Source organism: Gopherus flavomarginatus, chromosome 7, assembly GCF_025201925.1.
Source record: "Gopherus flavomarginatus isolate rGopFla2 chromosome 7, rGopFla2.mat.asm, whole genome shotgun sequence".
NCBI lineage: Eukaryota > Metazoa > Chordata > Testudines > Testudinidae > Gopherus > Gopherus flavomarginatus.
The window spans coordinates 95,634,532-95,651,706 of record NC_066623.1 but is presented as its reverse complement, the minus strand read 5'-3'; the positions used below and the strand labels follow the sequence as shown (position 1 = coordinate 95,651,706).

At 41.6% G+C, this 17,175-nt stretch overlaps 1 protein-coding gene across 1 annotated transcript in view; it reads right to left on the bottom strand.

Annotated features, from left to right (window-relative positions):
* LRRC40 (leucine rich repeat containing 40) overlaps positions 1-16,718 on the bottom strand; it is a 32,936-nt gene extending 16,218 nt beyond the window's left edge. Inside the window, exons 1-9 of the mRNA XM_050961039.1 lie at positions 16,536-16,718; positions 15,049-15,230; positions 13,622-13,695; positions 11,606-11,735; positions 10,812-10,935; positions 9,550-9,692; positions 6,419-6,591; positions 5,975-6,065; positions 1,608-1,653 (exon numbers count right to left, since the gene is read on the bottom strand). Of these exons, the coding sequence (XP_050816996.1) occupies positions 1,608-1,653; positions 5,975-6,065; positions 6,419-6,591; positions 9,550-9,692; positions 10,812-10,935; positions 11,606-11,735; positions 13,622-13,695; positions 15,049-15,230; positions 16,536-16,686 (1,114 nt within the window). The 5' untranslated portion in view covers positions 16,687-16,718. The remainder of the gene's footprint in view (positions 1-1,607; positions 1,654-5,974; positions 6,066-6,418; positions 6,592-9,549; positions 9,693-10,811; positions 10,936-11,605; positions 11,736-13,621; positions 13,696-15,048; positions 15,231-16,535) is intronic.
* Between the last annotated feature and the right edge of the window lie 457 nt (positions 16,719-17,175).

Below are 17,175 nucleotides of genomic sequence, written 5' to 3'. Positions count from 1 at the left end.
TTCTGTCCTATTATCTATCCCTTTCTTAATTATCCCCAGCTTTTTTGAGTGCCGCTGCATGCTGAGTGGATGTTTTCAGAGAACTATCCACAATGACTCTAAGATCTCTTTCTTAAGTGGTAACAGCTAATTTAGACCCATCATTTTATATGTATAGTTGGGATTATGCTTTCCAGTGTGCATTACTTTGCATTTCATCTGCCATTTTGTTGCCCAGTCACGCAGTTTTGAGAGACCCTTTTGCAGCTCTTCGCAGTCTGCCCGGGTCTTAACTATCTTTAGTAATTTTGTATAATCTGCAAATGTTGCCACCTTACTGTTTACCCATTTTTCCCCGATCATTTATGAATATGTTGAATAGATTAGTCCCAGAACAGACCCCTGGCGGACACCACTATTTATCTCTCTCCATTCTCTACCCTTTGTTTCCTATCTTTTAACACATCCAGTCATGCATTTACTATAGAGGGGTCAAAAACAACAAACAACAACAACAACAACAACATGTATTATTTTTCAAGCCAAACTTCTATGAAACAGGACTGCTGCAGTCTTCAGTTTATCTAGCTCTCAGACCTCATAGTAACAGGTGCAATATCTAGATAGATATTGCAATAAGTGTAAGTATAACTAACTTTATCATCTACAGCATAGCATCTCTATATAAACTGAGTCTGATAAACTACCTATATCCATACTCACTTTACCCAGTTAGTGCTAGGATTTAATTTTTCAGGACAATATCGAAGAACCTGACATTTCAAAAGCCATGTGCAACCCTGTACAAGGCACTAAACTGATTAATACTGCCATCTTCTGATGCAAAGAGATACACATTATAAAAAGGAATAAAACAACCATACATAGTCAGTGAAAGGTATTATACTAGAAGGAAAAATGGTCCTGAGTATGTGCATTCAAACAGCTATGCTCAGGCTATAAGCTACCAAGGCCCCTTCTATATTAAATGGAGAAAGTTTCTCTAAATTCCTAAGTGTATGAGGTGATATACACACACATATATACACACACACATATGTATACACATATACATACATACATACACATACACACCCCTATTTACCATTTAAATAAAAACTAGATAATTTAATCTGTTTTCAGGCATACTACCATATTTTTTTCCATTAGCTTTATAACAGAGACATTTAAATGAAAGATCCTGAGAAACAAGTTAGAAAGGTTCATGGTGCACATTTTCTCTCTCGAAAAGAGCAGAAACAAGCACAGGCAGTGGGGTGGCTAGGGCTAGACAGGGCTCAGTTCCCATCCCTCCCAATCTATTTTCTTATTTTTCACTTAGGTGCTTTTGGAAATTTTATCCACGGTCTTTCATACTATTACATCACTTTTTGACTCTCCTATCCAGAGAGGTAGAGGCTAGATTCAAATGTAGCATCTATGTCTTCCAAGATCAAATCAGTTGTGGAAAAAGAGCACTGCTAATCATATTAGGAGAACTGGACAAGATAACCAGGGCAACTGTTCTAACTTCTAATGCATTTAAAGCCACAACAGATTAATTAATTAATTTAAATAAATAAAGCAAAGAGTCTCCTCGTTCAACATATTGCAAAGTAATACCATACCTTGGATTTTGCTTCTCAGATACTTCAGGAGTTCTTGGGTGCCTTTCTAAAAATACAGAGAAAAAACAAGATAAAAGAACTTGTCAATCAGTATTTCTGAAATTTTATTAGAAACAATGGATGAAAAGGGTCAGTATTGTAGGGAAAGCTCATAGCACTGCATGTTATTATGGTTGCATGACACGTCCCACTATAAGATCAAGTTTTCAGTTGATTATCAACTTTGCCAAAAACTTTAACCATTGGGGCTGAAGATTTCCATGTCTGGTATCTGCCTCAGGCTAATTTTTGGGGGGGAAATGTCAATCATTTCCAAGAATGAAGTCAGAGAAAACCACATTGTTTTGCCAATGTTAAAAAATTATGGTAACCTTTTCTTTAAAAAGCTCTAATGCCTCCATGCTTTGGAGCAAAGACTTGAAATTTGGCAGGGGGTGGGCCTTTGGATGTTCCTGCGAACATCCATCCAGATTCAGCTAAATGTAAAAAGCCCTTGAAAATAATCTCAGTTTATACACGCTCAGTAGAGAGTTCCTCACAGAGTGATCAGTTCAGTTTTCTGTAAGCTCTTCCCCACAAAGTGACTGGGCATGTTTCTGCCTGCCTCAGGATACGGGGTGAAGCCAGATTTTTCCTGTAACTGCCATCTCTGGCTGCTGCAGGGTTAGGAAATGTAGGCTGTACTTGAAGTGCTCTCAGTCATCTCCCTGCTGACACCCAGGCAGCATGGAGAAGGGAACCTAACTGGAATGCAGAGGGGACAAGAGCTGGACTAGCGGCAGGGAAAGGATGGGACAAGGAGCCTAGTGAGATTGGGACTGGAGAGGAGGGGAAGAGAGAAACTGTGACTAGGAGTTGGGGGAGGATGGAGACTGGGATCGAAAGTCCAAGGGAAGCTGGGACTGGTTGAGCAAGGAGACCGGGATTGGGAGCCGGTGATGGAGGAGACTTGGACTGAAAGGTGCTGAGGGGAAAAATTTGTACCAGAATGTTGGAATGTATATCATTGAGTTCTGCAGAGGAGCTGGAGGGAGACTGGGATTAGAAATTACAGGTCTGTCTCATCTTATGCTAGGGTTACGTTCCGTGGTCAGCGCGTAAAGCAAAAACCGCATATAGTCAAAATTACACTGAGTGTAATGGCGGGCAGAATCGCCCGCACTACAGGAACAGTATTTAAATTGTTATTTTTCTCCTTTTTTTTTGTTTTTGCCAACAGCGTAAAGCTGAATTTGCACATGTTAAATCTGCATAAGATGCGACAGACCTGTAGTGGGGGGAATGAAGACATTTGGCAAGGAACTGGGCTATGAGGAGAGTACTGGGACTGACAGGGCAAAAAGACTGGGAAAAGGAAACAGAGATCAGAGACTGTGACAAGGAGCCAGGCAGGGTTGGGGTGGGAGACTGAGATGGAATGAAGAAGAACCTAGTGTGAGAGACTGGGAACAGATGAGACAGTTCAAACAAGGAGCTAGGTGGAACTGGTTGGGTCAGAAGACAGAGGACAAGATGTTGGGCTGGGGTAGAAACAAGAGAAACTAGGAATGGAGTGGGGGAATTGGGACTCAAACAGGCAACTTGGGAGCGAGAGACTAGGACTGGCTAGGCACAGAGACAGAGGTGAGAAGCTTGAGGAGTGGAGACAAACTATGTAGGGAAGAAGAATGGGGCTGGGACAAGGAGCCAGGGATGGGGAAGAGACAGGACTGGGACAGGTTGAAAGAGACAGGGCAGAAGGATCTGCAACCACTAGAGAACACTCCCCTCTAGAACCTACAGAAGAATCCAAGTTTTCTGAGTCTCACCATTCCTCTGCTATGAGCTAATATATGTCAAACCCACAGGCAAAGTGGGTCTGTCATCCTCTCTGAGGACAGCACTCCAGGTGGACACCTTACTTATTATCAGTTACTCTGTTAGCTCAAGCGGCAGAGGTCTGTGTGGAGAACCTAATGGTTCCAACCCTGCTGATGAAACATGGGTTTCAGTGTAATAGCAAATGATGGACTTTCTGATTTTTCAATTTGCTTTTTAAAAACATAGGAAATTACATAAAAAATACATCAAAAGAACATTATTAAGGATCCTAAGTTAAGCACCCAAAAGTTAGGAAGTGCCAGAATTAGTGTTGCCTGCGAAACCTTAATCTGCCCCACTTATGACTGCACTATGATACAGTCTTTAGTTCCATGCTCACGTACTATTTTCCCCACAGGATCCATGCCTATTTGTTGCAGAAACTGGAAGTATCGCAGAAGCTGAAGTACTACTTGTAGTACTGACGCATAAAGGTTTAGGCCCACTCATAACTAAAGGCCTGCCCCCTCAATTAAGGAGAATGAACCACTAAGCCCAGGCCACAATTGATTTCTGGGGACAACAAATGACCTGTTTTTCCAAAGGTTAAAAAAAAATTTAAAACAATCAGAGATCCAGAGGGGGACACTGAGCAGCAAACCCGACAGCCCCCACTGCTCCTCAAAGGAGTCCAGGGAGTCAATGGACTCTGCTCAAATGCATGACTGGAGAACGGAACGGAAATAGGCCCCACAGTCAAAGAGCATCCCCTGCATCCAGCTTCCTCCTCCTGGTATGATGGGTGTCCATATTGGTCAACACCAGGAGGCTGAAAAAGTGGTCCTGCAATTTTGTGGAGCCACAGATGGGATGTGCAAAAATCGAGAGGTGAGGGGAGAAGCACAGCCAGAATCTCAGTAAGAGGTTTTGGAGGAGTTGGAAGAGGAGCTGTAACCTGACGCACCCCATGTAAACATGTGCCCTGAAAGATGCATAATGAACAAGGCAGAGAATTGCAGAAAGAAAATAGATGGTCTCGTGGTTACGGCAGATGAATGCTGTTCCGGGGAACTGGATTCTATGCCTGCCTCTGGCACAGAGCTTCTATATGATGCTAGGAAAGTAATTTAAACCAAACTTTTCATATGTGGTTACTGATTGTATGTTCAGAGCACAACTCCCATTGACTTCAGCTGCAGTTTTGTGTGATTCAGCGCTTCCGTAAATCAGATCCCAGGATCTTAAATGAGGCACCAGTAAATGAGGAATACACAGAGTGCTATATAATGCTAAGTGCTCTGAAAAATCAGGTTCTATCTGTCTCAAACTGGGCAGCCAAAATTAGCGGATACTTCTGACCTCAATTTCTCAGTTCTCCATCTGTAAAATGGGGATAATACCGTACCCTCACTTCACAGGGGTATTGTAAACAATAATTCTGAAGCACTCAGATACGATAGTGATAAGACCCTGTGATGGGGTATTCAAACCCTGTGCCAGGAAGGAGGAATTAAGAATCAACCCTGGGCCTGGGAAACCCTACCCTGCCACACCTGCAAAGCATGTATGGCTTGGAGGAGGAGCTCAAAAGGAGAACAGACCAGCTCTGTAGGAGGTAAAGACAAAGGAGATAAAGTGACCTTCACATGCAGCTCCTAGGAAGAAGCACTGCAGGTGATCCAGCTGCCTGAGCTTTCTGGCTGTGGTGACTTTGCCAAACCCAAAGAGAAAGGACATGCAGAAGGTCTAAGACTTTACTTTTGATTTCAGTTTTTTAGTGACTATGCATTGGGAAAAGGGGACTAGTAGGAAGTGATCCAGGGAAGCAGCAGCATAGTATTTTGGGTGCATAATATAGCTGCCTACTATTGCACCTGGAATTGGAACCCTAGGAGAAGGCAGGTGCCTGTTCTTCATATGGGGGAATCTGGACAAGAAAAGACCTTGAAGTCAAAGAAGAGTCAAGACCCTGAGACCCTGACCAGGTGAATTCTGGAGCACTTCGCCTGACCATAGGTCTGTCTATTGCTGGACTCTTTATATATCCGAAAAAGGGCAGACATAAATATGTGACCTGGAGAGAGGGCTGAGTCACAAGAGGGGGCAGACCATTACAGGGCTGGAGCAGTTATCTGCAGGGCATACCCAGAAAGAGGAGAGCCTGCTAACCTGCACCCGGCCACAAGGAGTCAATTTCTTCACAGTGACACGGAAAAGCCCACGAGGAAATTAATAATTCTGTATTCAGAGCAGGGTTTGAATAGTATGCAGGCCACACACTGAAGAATGAGGAGAAAGAACTATTGAATAGCTGCTCATTAATTTATCATCTTCCATCCTGTGCACTGAATAAGGTAGAGGTTCTGTGGAAAAAGACAGGATATAATAATGTAACTAAAGACTATCATAATGCATACATATGGCAGGAGATAACATGTATTAAGGTTACACAATCAACCTTAATTCTGGCATTACCTAACTTTTGAGAGCTTGCCTTTGTAATTTTAATAAACTCCTTTAACATAGTTTGATATATCAAGCTGTATTTGATTCCTAAGTGTACTTACCTGTAACATGTCTCTTCGAATAGTTCTCAAAGGATTTCCCTCTAATGCCAGGAGTTTCAACTGAGGAAGATTCCCCAGAGCACAAGGCAAGCTGCAAATAGACGTAGCTCATTTCAGAGAGTGACTTCAACAAAACTAGAATATGATTAGCACCAGTCAGTCAGATCACCTACTATTCTGAATCTTAGATACACAAGGATATCACATGTAAGAAAGAAAATGTAGTGGAATCAGGACCACAAAAGAGAAAGTGAATCAGAAGAACCACCTCAGGGTTCAATTTTATTTTATAACCGAATAATTTAGTTGATTTACAAAAATACTGCAACACAATGTAAGTTTATAATGACAGAATTATTAGAATAATAATTCACTGTATCAAACAATGAAGATTGATTTCATTAGTTATGCCTCACCACATATTCATGTGGTTTTTAATCTTACCTACTGATATCATTGTTGGTTAAGTCAAGTCGCTCCAACCCCTGAAGCAGAGTAATTTCATCAGGCAGTGATTTTAGCTTGTTATCTCTAAGCTCTAACACGCAGAGAGAATTCAGATGTTTAAGATGCTCTGCACTTAACACTTCAATCTGATTTTCACCAACATGTAACTCCTATTGAAGCAGAGAGCATCAAAATTATATTTCTGTGGCAAAATGTCATTTACTCATCTCAATTCTGACACTGCACCTCCATTTTAGGGTGTCCAACTTGACAAAGTGAAGGGGGTAATGTTCATAATTACAAGTCACTTCTGAAAATCTTGGCCTTAAAAACCTAACTGCAGGAACCCACATTTGAAAATGTTAGCCTTAAATCTTTTTTGTCCTTAAAGCTCTTTTGCTTATCCCATTTCTGAAGGGGTTGTTATTGAAAAATAACACTATCATTGTTATAGATACACAGATAATTCATTTACAATAAAAATAGAACATGGCCTTACTAAATTACTAAAGAGGAGAATTTCTTTTCATTTCCTTCATAGCCCTTTCGTATATTTTTCTCATATTATAAAAAACTATTGTCACCTACCAAAGACACTTATGCTGATGACTAATATTAAAAAGTTATGGGGCTAACTGTAAATAAAGCAGATATGCTCTCAAAGCATACATGTCTCAAAGCATGAGAGGAAGGGAAGAAGTATGTAGAAAAGAAAGGGGGTAGGTTCCCTTGTATGCTCCCCACTTACATACAGAAGACAAAACAATAAGCATTCTGTAGTCTGTCACTCAGCTAATATGCAAGATCTTGCATTATCAAGACTGTACATCTTCCTTGCAACAAAAAGCTAGGAATAACTTCCATTTCAGTAAATCTGGATCTTCAGACATCACAGCACATTGATCCAGATAGGTTTTGCTATAGGTTTACACTATACGACTGTGTATATCTATATGACTCACAAACTGCAACAAAAGCAGGCCTTGCAGATGTCAATGGGATTTATTTTAGGTTTTGCCTTCTGCACTCAAGATGCAGTTCTCAAATCACAAAACAAATGTGAATAGAATTTTCAGTCTATACATGGAGAGATGTGCTTCTCATATAAGCTTTCAGAATATTCTTACCCAAGACAGGTCTATCTTCCTGTTAGGTATAGATCAGATGGACATCCCATTATTTTACAAAATGCTTGGAAGAAAGAAGCATTTCTAGAGACTAGTATAAATTACACTGGTCTACAATTTTTTGAGAAGTCATCTGCTTCAGAGATAAAATGTGATATTTATTATGTATTTTAATGTGCTGAATTCAAATATGACAATTAAAACAACTGTTGGCTACTGTTTCCAAGATAAGTTAAGTTTTTACATTTTATGTCTATGTATATTGTGTAGATAGTAGAGTTTTAATCATAAATTGTAAACCTAGGTCTTTTCATGTGTTTATGGTTGCTTTACATGATAATATTTCACCTGTCCTGTTTATGTAACACTTTAAAAATCAGCAGAAGGGTTATATAAATAAAATTTATTATGAAACAAAAGGCAAAAAACTATTATGTACATAGTTTAGTCCTATTCAGTGTCTACTCAGTGTTTCTAGGCTTGTCTCTTGTATTCATTAAATGGAGCATCTCTTGTCACTGTCCAGCAATAGTCTGCAAGCATTGATGGGCTCCATTTGCCCTGATAGCCCGCCAGGAGATTCCACTGCTGTAGTCTGGAGCCCAACAGCTCTGCCTTACTCTTGGGTAGTTCCAAATCCCTGACAAGGTCATTCAGTTCACCTTGTGTTATGAGGTGTGGTTCAGAGGAGGAGGATGGGAGAAAATGTGGGTCCTGTGACACTGATGGTTCAGGACCAGAAGTTTCATCCTCTTCCTCATCTGACTCAAGTGAGAACGATTCTGGTGCATCAGGAACTGGCAGTCCTTCTCCGTGGGGTACTGGGCGTATAGCTGATGGAATGTTTGGATAATGCACAGTCCACTTTTTCTTCTTTGACACACCTTTCCCAACTGGAGGTACCATGCAGAAGTAACAATTCCTGGTATGATCTGTTGGCTCTCTCCAAATCATTGGCACTGCAAAAGGCATAGATTTCCTTTTCCTGTTCAACCACTGGCAAAGATTTGTTGCACAAGTGTTGCAGCATATGTGTGGGGCCTACCTCTTGTCCTGATCTCCAATTTTGCAGCCAAAAGAAAGGTGATAGGCTTTCTTAACCATAGTGGTTATACTGCGCTTTTGTGATGCAAAAGTCACTTCACCACAAACACAGCAGAAGTTATCTGCACTGTTCACACAAGTATGAGGCATCTCTGCTCACTTTGGCTGAACAGAAATGTGTCCCTTTGCAAAAATCAAACACTGACAAATAAGAGAGCATGACACTGTATGATTTCTAGAGCTGATATAGGGCAATTTGTTCAGCAGAGTGATGTAAGCTTCCTTATGATTGCATCATCCATGACTTCTAGGAATAACATGATGCAATTCATATCATGTATGATGCAATACCAACTTCAGATTGCATCATTCATTGTTTTGCCTAAAAGCAAGTACTGTCCAAACCCAGTCATAGATTTATTCATAGATCCAGTCAAAGATGTATTTTAGTCATTTCTGGTTTAAATTTGAGATCCCTTCCCTTTATAACTCACTTATCCTCCGCCATTCCCAAGTCAAGGGTCGTATATACTGACCCAATAGCATGTCTTGAAAACTAGAGCCAATCAACAATTTTAAGCATCATTTTCGTTCTCAGTGACCCAGAATTAGTAAAGTTGGACTACATTTATTTCAGAAGCATTTTGGCTGTAGAGCAGTGTTATATATCTACTGTATATTATTACATTCCGTTTTTTCAGTCATTCCCCTTAATCCACATTTTTATTTTCCCAAATGTAAAGATAGTTGTAGATTTGTCTTCCAGTTTAAGTTTAACTGTTACTTGCAACTGTTATTACTGTGCACACTGATAAACTATAATGCTAGGCACAGAATTGTTAAGATAATGTTTAAAGTAATTTGTGATAATTTACATGTTCACAACTGCAAAGCAAGGTTAAGAAAAAAAATTTACTCCAAACACATTTAGATTACAAAAGCTGTAACAAAACTTACCTTCAGTAACTTGCATGATGGAAATTCTGGTAAATACTGTAATTTATTTTTTCTTAGATAAAGCTGTTCTAAAGATGCCATGCTGGCCAATTCGGAAGGTATGGTTTCCAACTGGTTTTTAGTACAATCCAGTTGTTTTAAGCCTAGAGAAATAATTTCAGTGGTGAAAAACTGAAATATCAAAAATTCTAAAACTTTTACTAGAGACGCAGATGGCACACAGAAATATGCTTTTCTAAAATAAGCTTTCTGTGGCAGCTGTCAATTTCAGAAATACCTACTACACCTTCAGTGTTTGCAAAAGCTTTCTGTTTGGCTAATTATAAACAGACTTCAAAGATTTTCAGAGTACTCTATCCACATTAAATATTAAGTATTCAATGACAGTGCAGAGGGTTGGCCACATAGCAGGCCTTGTTTGGGGGTGGTATGGAGGGATCACAAGCTGGTCTCCACACACTTCAACTATGTCTGTTTAGAAACTTAGGGTATGTCTTCACTACCGGCTGGATCGGCAGGCAGCAATCGATCCAGCAGGAATCAATTTATCGCGTCTAGTCTAGGCCTCTCCCATCAACTCCTGCACTCCAGCTCGGCAAGAGGCACAGGCAGAGTCGACGGGGGAGTGGCAGTTGTCGACTCAACATGATGAAGACGCCATGGTAGCTCAATCTAAGTTCGTAGACTTCAGCTACGGTATTCACGTAGCTGAAATTGCGTAACTAAGATTGATTCCCTCCAGTATAGACCAAGCCTAATAGTCTACCATCAGTACACAATCTGTTCCTCTTTATCTGCAACAGCAATTGCGGCCCATATTTACCTTAAATGGCTATTAAGCCTGATGATTTAAGGTGATTCAAAGATTAAGACTGAACTTTTACAAATAATCCATTTATACTTTCTCCAGCTCTAATTCCACCACCTGCTTTATGCGCTTGGTTTTCCATACAGCATATGCCATAAGGAAAAGGCTCATCTGTTATATAATCTTAACCAGAACACTAGCCTCTAAGCAGAGCAAGGTTTATCTTTGCTCTTCTTTGATTACGCTTCACATTCTATCAAGAAATGACAGCTATCAGAAACCTGAAGTTTTATATCCAGGAGAACCCACGAGCTATGACTTATTTCAACCATTTACAATACCTCACATTATACCTATTTATTCAGCTGCAATAAAAATGCAAGCAACATCTTTCAAGATAAGAGACTATAGACTTATTGTAAGACATTTAAAATGCTGTGGGAAACTCGTTTACTTTTCATTGCGCTGATCTCTGCTGGCAGCTTCTTCAGTTGGTTATGGGCCAAACTGAGCCGCACCAAACTGGTTAGGGAAGCAAAACTGGATGGAATGGTTTCAAGTTGGTTGTTGGAAAGATCCTGGGTGGGGGAAAAAAAAAAAAATAATTGAGACATGGTAGACAGAATGGCTTTGAAGAGTGTTTAGCCTATGTGCAAAGTTAATCACTGAGAGAGAACATCAAATGTAGTTGGGTAACATGTTTGGGAGTTTCCCTCGTTTACGGACAAGAGCAGAAGACATGGCTGTCCAGCAGTGGTGAGAGTAGTGTCAACTACGGTAGTTTTTCTATCCCATGCTTCAAACATTCTTACATTTTGTTGGCTTTTCTTTAACCACTGCCATGTACTGATAGATTATTTCATTGAAATGTCCATGACGACAACCAAGGGTGGGCTATTCACAAGTGCCTAAGTGACTTAGGAGCCCTGGTCCCTTTGATTTTTTGTTACACATTTGAAAGACTTTGGAAAGGGTTTAATATTAACTTCAAGATAATAAACTATTGTCTTTAGCTAAGTGTGATGCTGCAAAAAGCTCTAATATTTGGCAAACTAAAGAACATGGTTTCAACCAGACATAGTGTCACATCCAGTGGTACCCAGCAATCATTAGAATATTTTAAAATACTTATGAAGTGGGTGTAGGTGGTAGCCATGTCAAAGACAGGCTTTCTGAACTGTCAATAGCAAAGTACAGATTAACCAGCTAACCAAGAAAAAAAATCCATTAGAAAAAGATGCAACTTACTAACTCTTCTAAACTGATAAGCTGTCCAAACCCATCTGGTAAATGACTCAACTCATTGTGTTGGAGAAGCAGGCTCTTCAAGTGTCTCAACTGTGTCAGCTCTTCTGGAATATTTTTCAGCTTGTTGTGACTAGTATTAAAATAATAAATGTGAAGGCATACATCAGTATGAACCTGTTCTAAACTCAACTGTTTGTGAAATATTTCTGTTTCACACAGCACTGCGCAAGACAGGGTTAAGGTAGTAGAGCAAATGTAAATGGATATAAATATTAAGCAGATTTTGAATGGTTAGTTTTCTAGGTTGTCCTCCTCTATGTTTATTTGCTCAAGACAACTTTAAACCACCATCTGAAGTTACACTTCAGCTGAATCTTGCCTACTTGCTATTCTACCAGACAGCATCTTAAAGAAAATTGTACCTATATTTTTCAGTCCACAAGTCTGAAGGTTCATATGGTAAGAACCACTTTTCAACACGAATAAGCTTTTAAAGTTTCATTGTCAAACACGTTCCTTATGAAGAGTACTTTTTATCCTTTAAACTGAAGCTGTTAGACTGAGTGCATGTTCCTTTGAAGAATTAACAGATGAAAACCTAAAAACTACCACATGACTGAGGGAAGGCCTTCCCTGATCATATCAAAACCCAAATATTGAGGTTTTCAGTGTTGTAAATATGTTCATGAAGTACAAAAACAAATCCTCTCAATACAGAGACAAAAAAAAGAGCATAAAGGCTTGTGGAGGTGCCTTGCAAATCCAGGATCTGAGCCAAAGCTCACTGAAGTCAATGGACAAACTTCAGTTCACTTCAGTGTGCTTCAGATCAAGCGCCTAATCACCAGAAAGCAATGCACCTTGCTATATAAAGTAACTTAGGCCAGACTTTCAGAAGTAATGAAGAAATTTAATCCCCAACTCTCGTTGGCTTTTAATGAGTTAAGAGAATTAGGTGCGTAGCTCCCTTTGCACTTTTGAAAAATTCCATCCTTAGTGCCCAGAATCTTCAACATCCTTATTTGTCATGTGACAGGAGTAACAACATATAGTGTACATTTTATGACATCAAAAATATTTAAATGTAGAGACAACATATGTTTTCTGTGAGCAGTGACATCTCCAAGACTCAGACTCCCACTCTTTCACCGAGTGTGTTTAAATACAAATAATGTTCGCCTTCTTCATGAAAGAAGTTCTATCCGTTTGTTTTTGGGTTGCCTTGGCAGAATTCTATTCACTAATTAGTCCCAGAAGATATTGGGGGGAGGGAGAACCCCCACCCACAGAACTCAACAGGCAAATGGAAGGTCATTACGTTTTTCTATTATCAGTCAATCAAATGAGTAGATTCTGTATCTGAGCTGGTAAATTTTCACAACCATTTTACATGACTCATGTGAGCATGCTCAGATCGTTGTTTTCTCCAAGCATCCTTACATGTGTCAAGTGTCAGCAGTGGGGATCACATTCCAGATAAAAATATGACTTAGTCACAACACTTCTAAAAACTGAAACCTGAGAGATCTAGGGTCTTGGGTCTGAGATGTACACTACACAAGTAAGAATTAATGTCACTGGGCTAAAAGCTCTGAAAATTAGCCAGAAGAACTGTGTATAGAAAAACCAATGAACACGATCATTGACCAATAACAGTTTAACAAGGTGACAAATCAAGACCTCAATCCTGCAAGTAGAACCATGAAGGCAGATCCCAATACCTGTGCAATTTGTCTGCCTAGGCATAGCAGTTTATCTGCATGATTCTCTTTGCACCATCAAGGACCAATATGGGTCTTTGTCATTTTATGAATTTTACACTAAAATATCAAATTGAAAGCCTGACTACACTCACAAAGTTCTTCCCTCACTGCTACAAATATATTTAATAACACTGAACACAATGCTGGTTTAGAGAGCATGTCTTAAATTACAGGGAGACAATTTTGGAAGATTTTAATTTTCTCAACCACTCGACACATATTTACTGTATTCAGATTTGTAAAACATATTTACCTGACATTGAGCTTCTGAAGATTTTCCAAAAATCCTATAGCAGAAGGAATAGATGTCAGCTGATTATCATGTACCTAGAAACAAAAAGGTTTTAGAACTTTAACTGCTTGTCAATACCCGTTTTTTTTTTTTTTGTTTGTTTGTTTTTTACTATAGCCAAGAAACAAACTATGCTACATGCATACAAAAGAAAATTTTGTACAAAGGCTTTGACAAGTGCCAATTGTCAGGATAATTTCATTACTAATAGAACACTACAAAGTTACCTGTCTGACAAAAGCTTCACTCAGTTGACAGGAAAAGCTGTGAGAAGCAGAGGTGAGAGAAACTAAAAAGGTTGGGAGAGAGTGAAAAAAGACAGCCTCCTTCCAGTGGGGTGCAGGGGAGGCCCTCCCTCCCACCGGAGGACAGGAGAACACTGGTGAGGTACTCCCTTCTCTTCATGTGCCACCGTGAATATTGTGAGGTACTCCCTTCTCTTCATGTGTCATTATATAATGCCTGCATCTGTAACTTTCACTCCATGCATCTGAAGAAGTGAGGTTTTTTTACCCACGAAAGCTTATGCCCAAATAAATCTGTTAGTCTTTAAGGTGCCATCAGACTCCTTGTTGTTTTTGTGGATACAGACTAAGACGGCTACCCCTGGATACTTGACTGCAAATTCTGAGTACATCAATTCCTTAATTTTTCACTCCTTCAGGGATCCTTCAAGAACCCTATCTAAATGCCCTTATTCGCCAGCTACCATCCAGAAAAAAGGCATTGCCAGGGTAACCTTCCCTCCAGGAAAGAAGAAACAACTCTCCCCAAAACCAACCAGTACCACTGTTTTAGCTTGTTGAGGGCATCAGAGCATGCTTTCGTGCCGACAGGATCCGAGCACATTGCCTCTGCAGCACTCCAGGTGCCAGAACACAAGACATTACAGTGCTATTGCAGTGCTTTTGTGATTACTAATATACTAGAAACCTGAGGTACTGAGATACAACTGTGATAGTGGCTAAATAAATACCTAGAGAGTTTGTGGGGAAGGAGTGTAGACTCAAAATTCTGTTTTGGGTCCTGAAGATCCCCCAGGTGCATTTTCTCCTCAAAGACACCATCTAGACAAATCTCTATCGAGGAGGACTGGACTTTGGTCCTCACAGGCAAGTTATTATAATAATTGTCCATTATGGAGTATCCGGGACCTTCTTATGAAAAATTTGGTTCCGGCCACTGTCAAAAACACGATACTAGATTAGATGCACCATTAATCTGATATAACAATTCCTACATTTCCCTACAAACACATCAATACCACTTTAATACATCCAGCATTTAATACAAGAGAGGGGAACTTGAGACCTCTGTGAGGAAATCTAGTCCTTCCCCCACCCTTCCAGAATGCAAGCACAATCTGATAACAGGTGTTCTTTACTTACATCCAGTACAGTGAGAGCAGGCAAAAGTCTGACATCCTCAGAAAGACACTGCAGTTTGTTTGAGGCTAGGATGAGTTTGGTCAGATCTGTTTGCTCCCACCAACGATCAGTAGCACCAAAAGACAGATTTTGATGGGCTTCCTCTGGAATATCCAAATTTATTCGCCACACATTCGCAGGTACTACACACATACAAAAGTGGCATATTTGTACAATAAACGTCTCCAATATTTAACCTTAAACTTTTACTGTCACTGTGGTTATCCAAAAATGTTTAATAATTTTATTCTTCATGGAGCTGCTTGGAACATTTGTCCAAATGAAATGGACAAAAATGTGACTACTTTCACTAGTATTTCCCCCCTATTTTCTGATCAGCTCTCATTTTTAAACAAAGTACTTATGTAATCATAAATTGTAGTTAAACCAGATGATTGGCAGAGCATCATGGAGAGTGTGGGGAGGACGGTGTCAGATCCTCATAACTGAAAGGGCTTAAAAAAGGCATTTACAATTCCGGGAATCTACAGAATCCCCAGATGCTCCTGAACAGACAGTTGCCACTGCTTGTCTAAAGCAGTGGTCTCCGAAGTGTGGTGCGCAAGAGGATCTTTCGGGGTGCGCGGCAGGAGGAGCGCTGCTGGAGCAGCACCACTTCAACAGTCCAAGCACTTATTTTTGCTTGTGGCAGCAAAAATGGTAAAGCTGGCCCTGCGGCACAGCAGGGGGTGCATGCTCAAAAACTTTTTACTCACAGGGGTGCGAGATCAAAAAAGTTTGGAGACCACTAGTCTAATAGACCTTTTTTAATAATCTGTGCTTGGTTGCAACAGCCACATCCTTTTCTTTTGGCTTTGGACCTATGCCTTTGTAACATCAAGAGCTGAGTTCAGTATTATAATGTGCCATAACTCAGGACTGCCTAGAAACTTCAGCTAGAGCAGAATCCATCAGCTCGCTTATTGCCAGGGTTAGCCTTACACAATGAGAGCACATCACACCTAGGACCTACCTGCCAATGACATTCCCAAGCCCTATGTGGTTGGGATCCTAGCTATCAGAGAGAAGCCTTTCTGCAAAAGTCGCCTACCAGTTCGGATCTACCAGCCTTAACAACGGGAGCCCCATTTAACATACAAGCCCAGGCCCCTACACTGGCCGATAAAACAAAGATGTAGCATCACATCTTCGCAGCGCTGCACTGACAGTGTCCTCCCTGAGTCCCCGGGTTATTCAGATCCCGCAAGGGGGCCAGCCTGGCACCCCCCTTACCCGCACGGCCCCAATGTGAAGCACTCGCCTTGTGCCCTTCCCTGGGCGGCGGGGTGGCAGCATGTCTGCCCCTGGGGGAAGGGCAGGGCCTGGCCTCAGCGCACAAGGAGGGAGGGATGCGCCGCTCTCCTTCCTGCCTTCGGCCGAGCCCGGTCCCCTCCCGCCTGCCGGGGAGCCCCACACACCGGGTCGGGGCAGGGGTCCCAGGCTCTCACCCTCACTCAGGTCGCGGCCTGCCAGGTTTAACTGGCCGTTCCTCCGGGCCGCTCTGATCAGCCCCTGCGGCACCGCGGGCCCCGGCTCCCCCGCGTCCCGCCTGAAGCCGGCGCGAGGATCTCCCGCTCTCCCTCGACGCGCCGCCGCCATGGCCCCACAGAGCGCCGCGCGCAGCTCCCCCAGCCTCCTCCCGGCCGCGTCAGCCCGCCCCCAAGCCACGGCCTCCGCCTTCAGCGCCGGCGAAGGTCGCGGCCTGCTTCCGAGATGCCTCTGCCGCAGCTCCACCCCCAACGTGGGCCTGTCTGCCCGAATGACCCTCTCCACCGCCTCAGTAAGTGAGGCTGGGAAATCTGCCCCCATCCCCCCTCACTGGCTACAATTTACTCGCCCCCAGACTTCTCCTTGTGTCTGTGGTGGTGGTTTGTCCTGCTGTGTTAAAGGGGGACCTAGCAATGCCAAGCGCGATGCACGGGTCAGTGACCAGAGCCATCCGCAGTTTGTTAGCATTAACCCCACACTTCAAAACCTTGTGATTGTTTTGTTAAAACCTAGTTCACTCAAACTTCTGACAAACACCTGGGAGAAAAGCTTTGTGAAAGATTCACCTCATTTCAAATATAGGTCTAAGAGCGCTCCTGC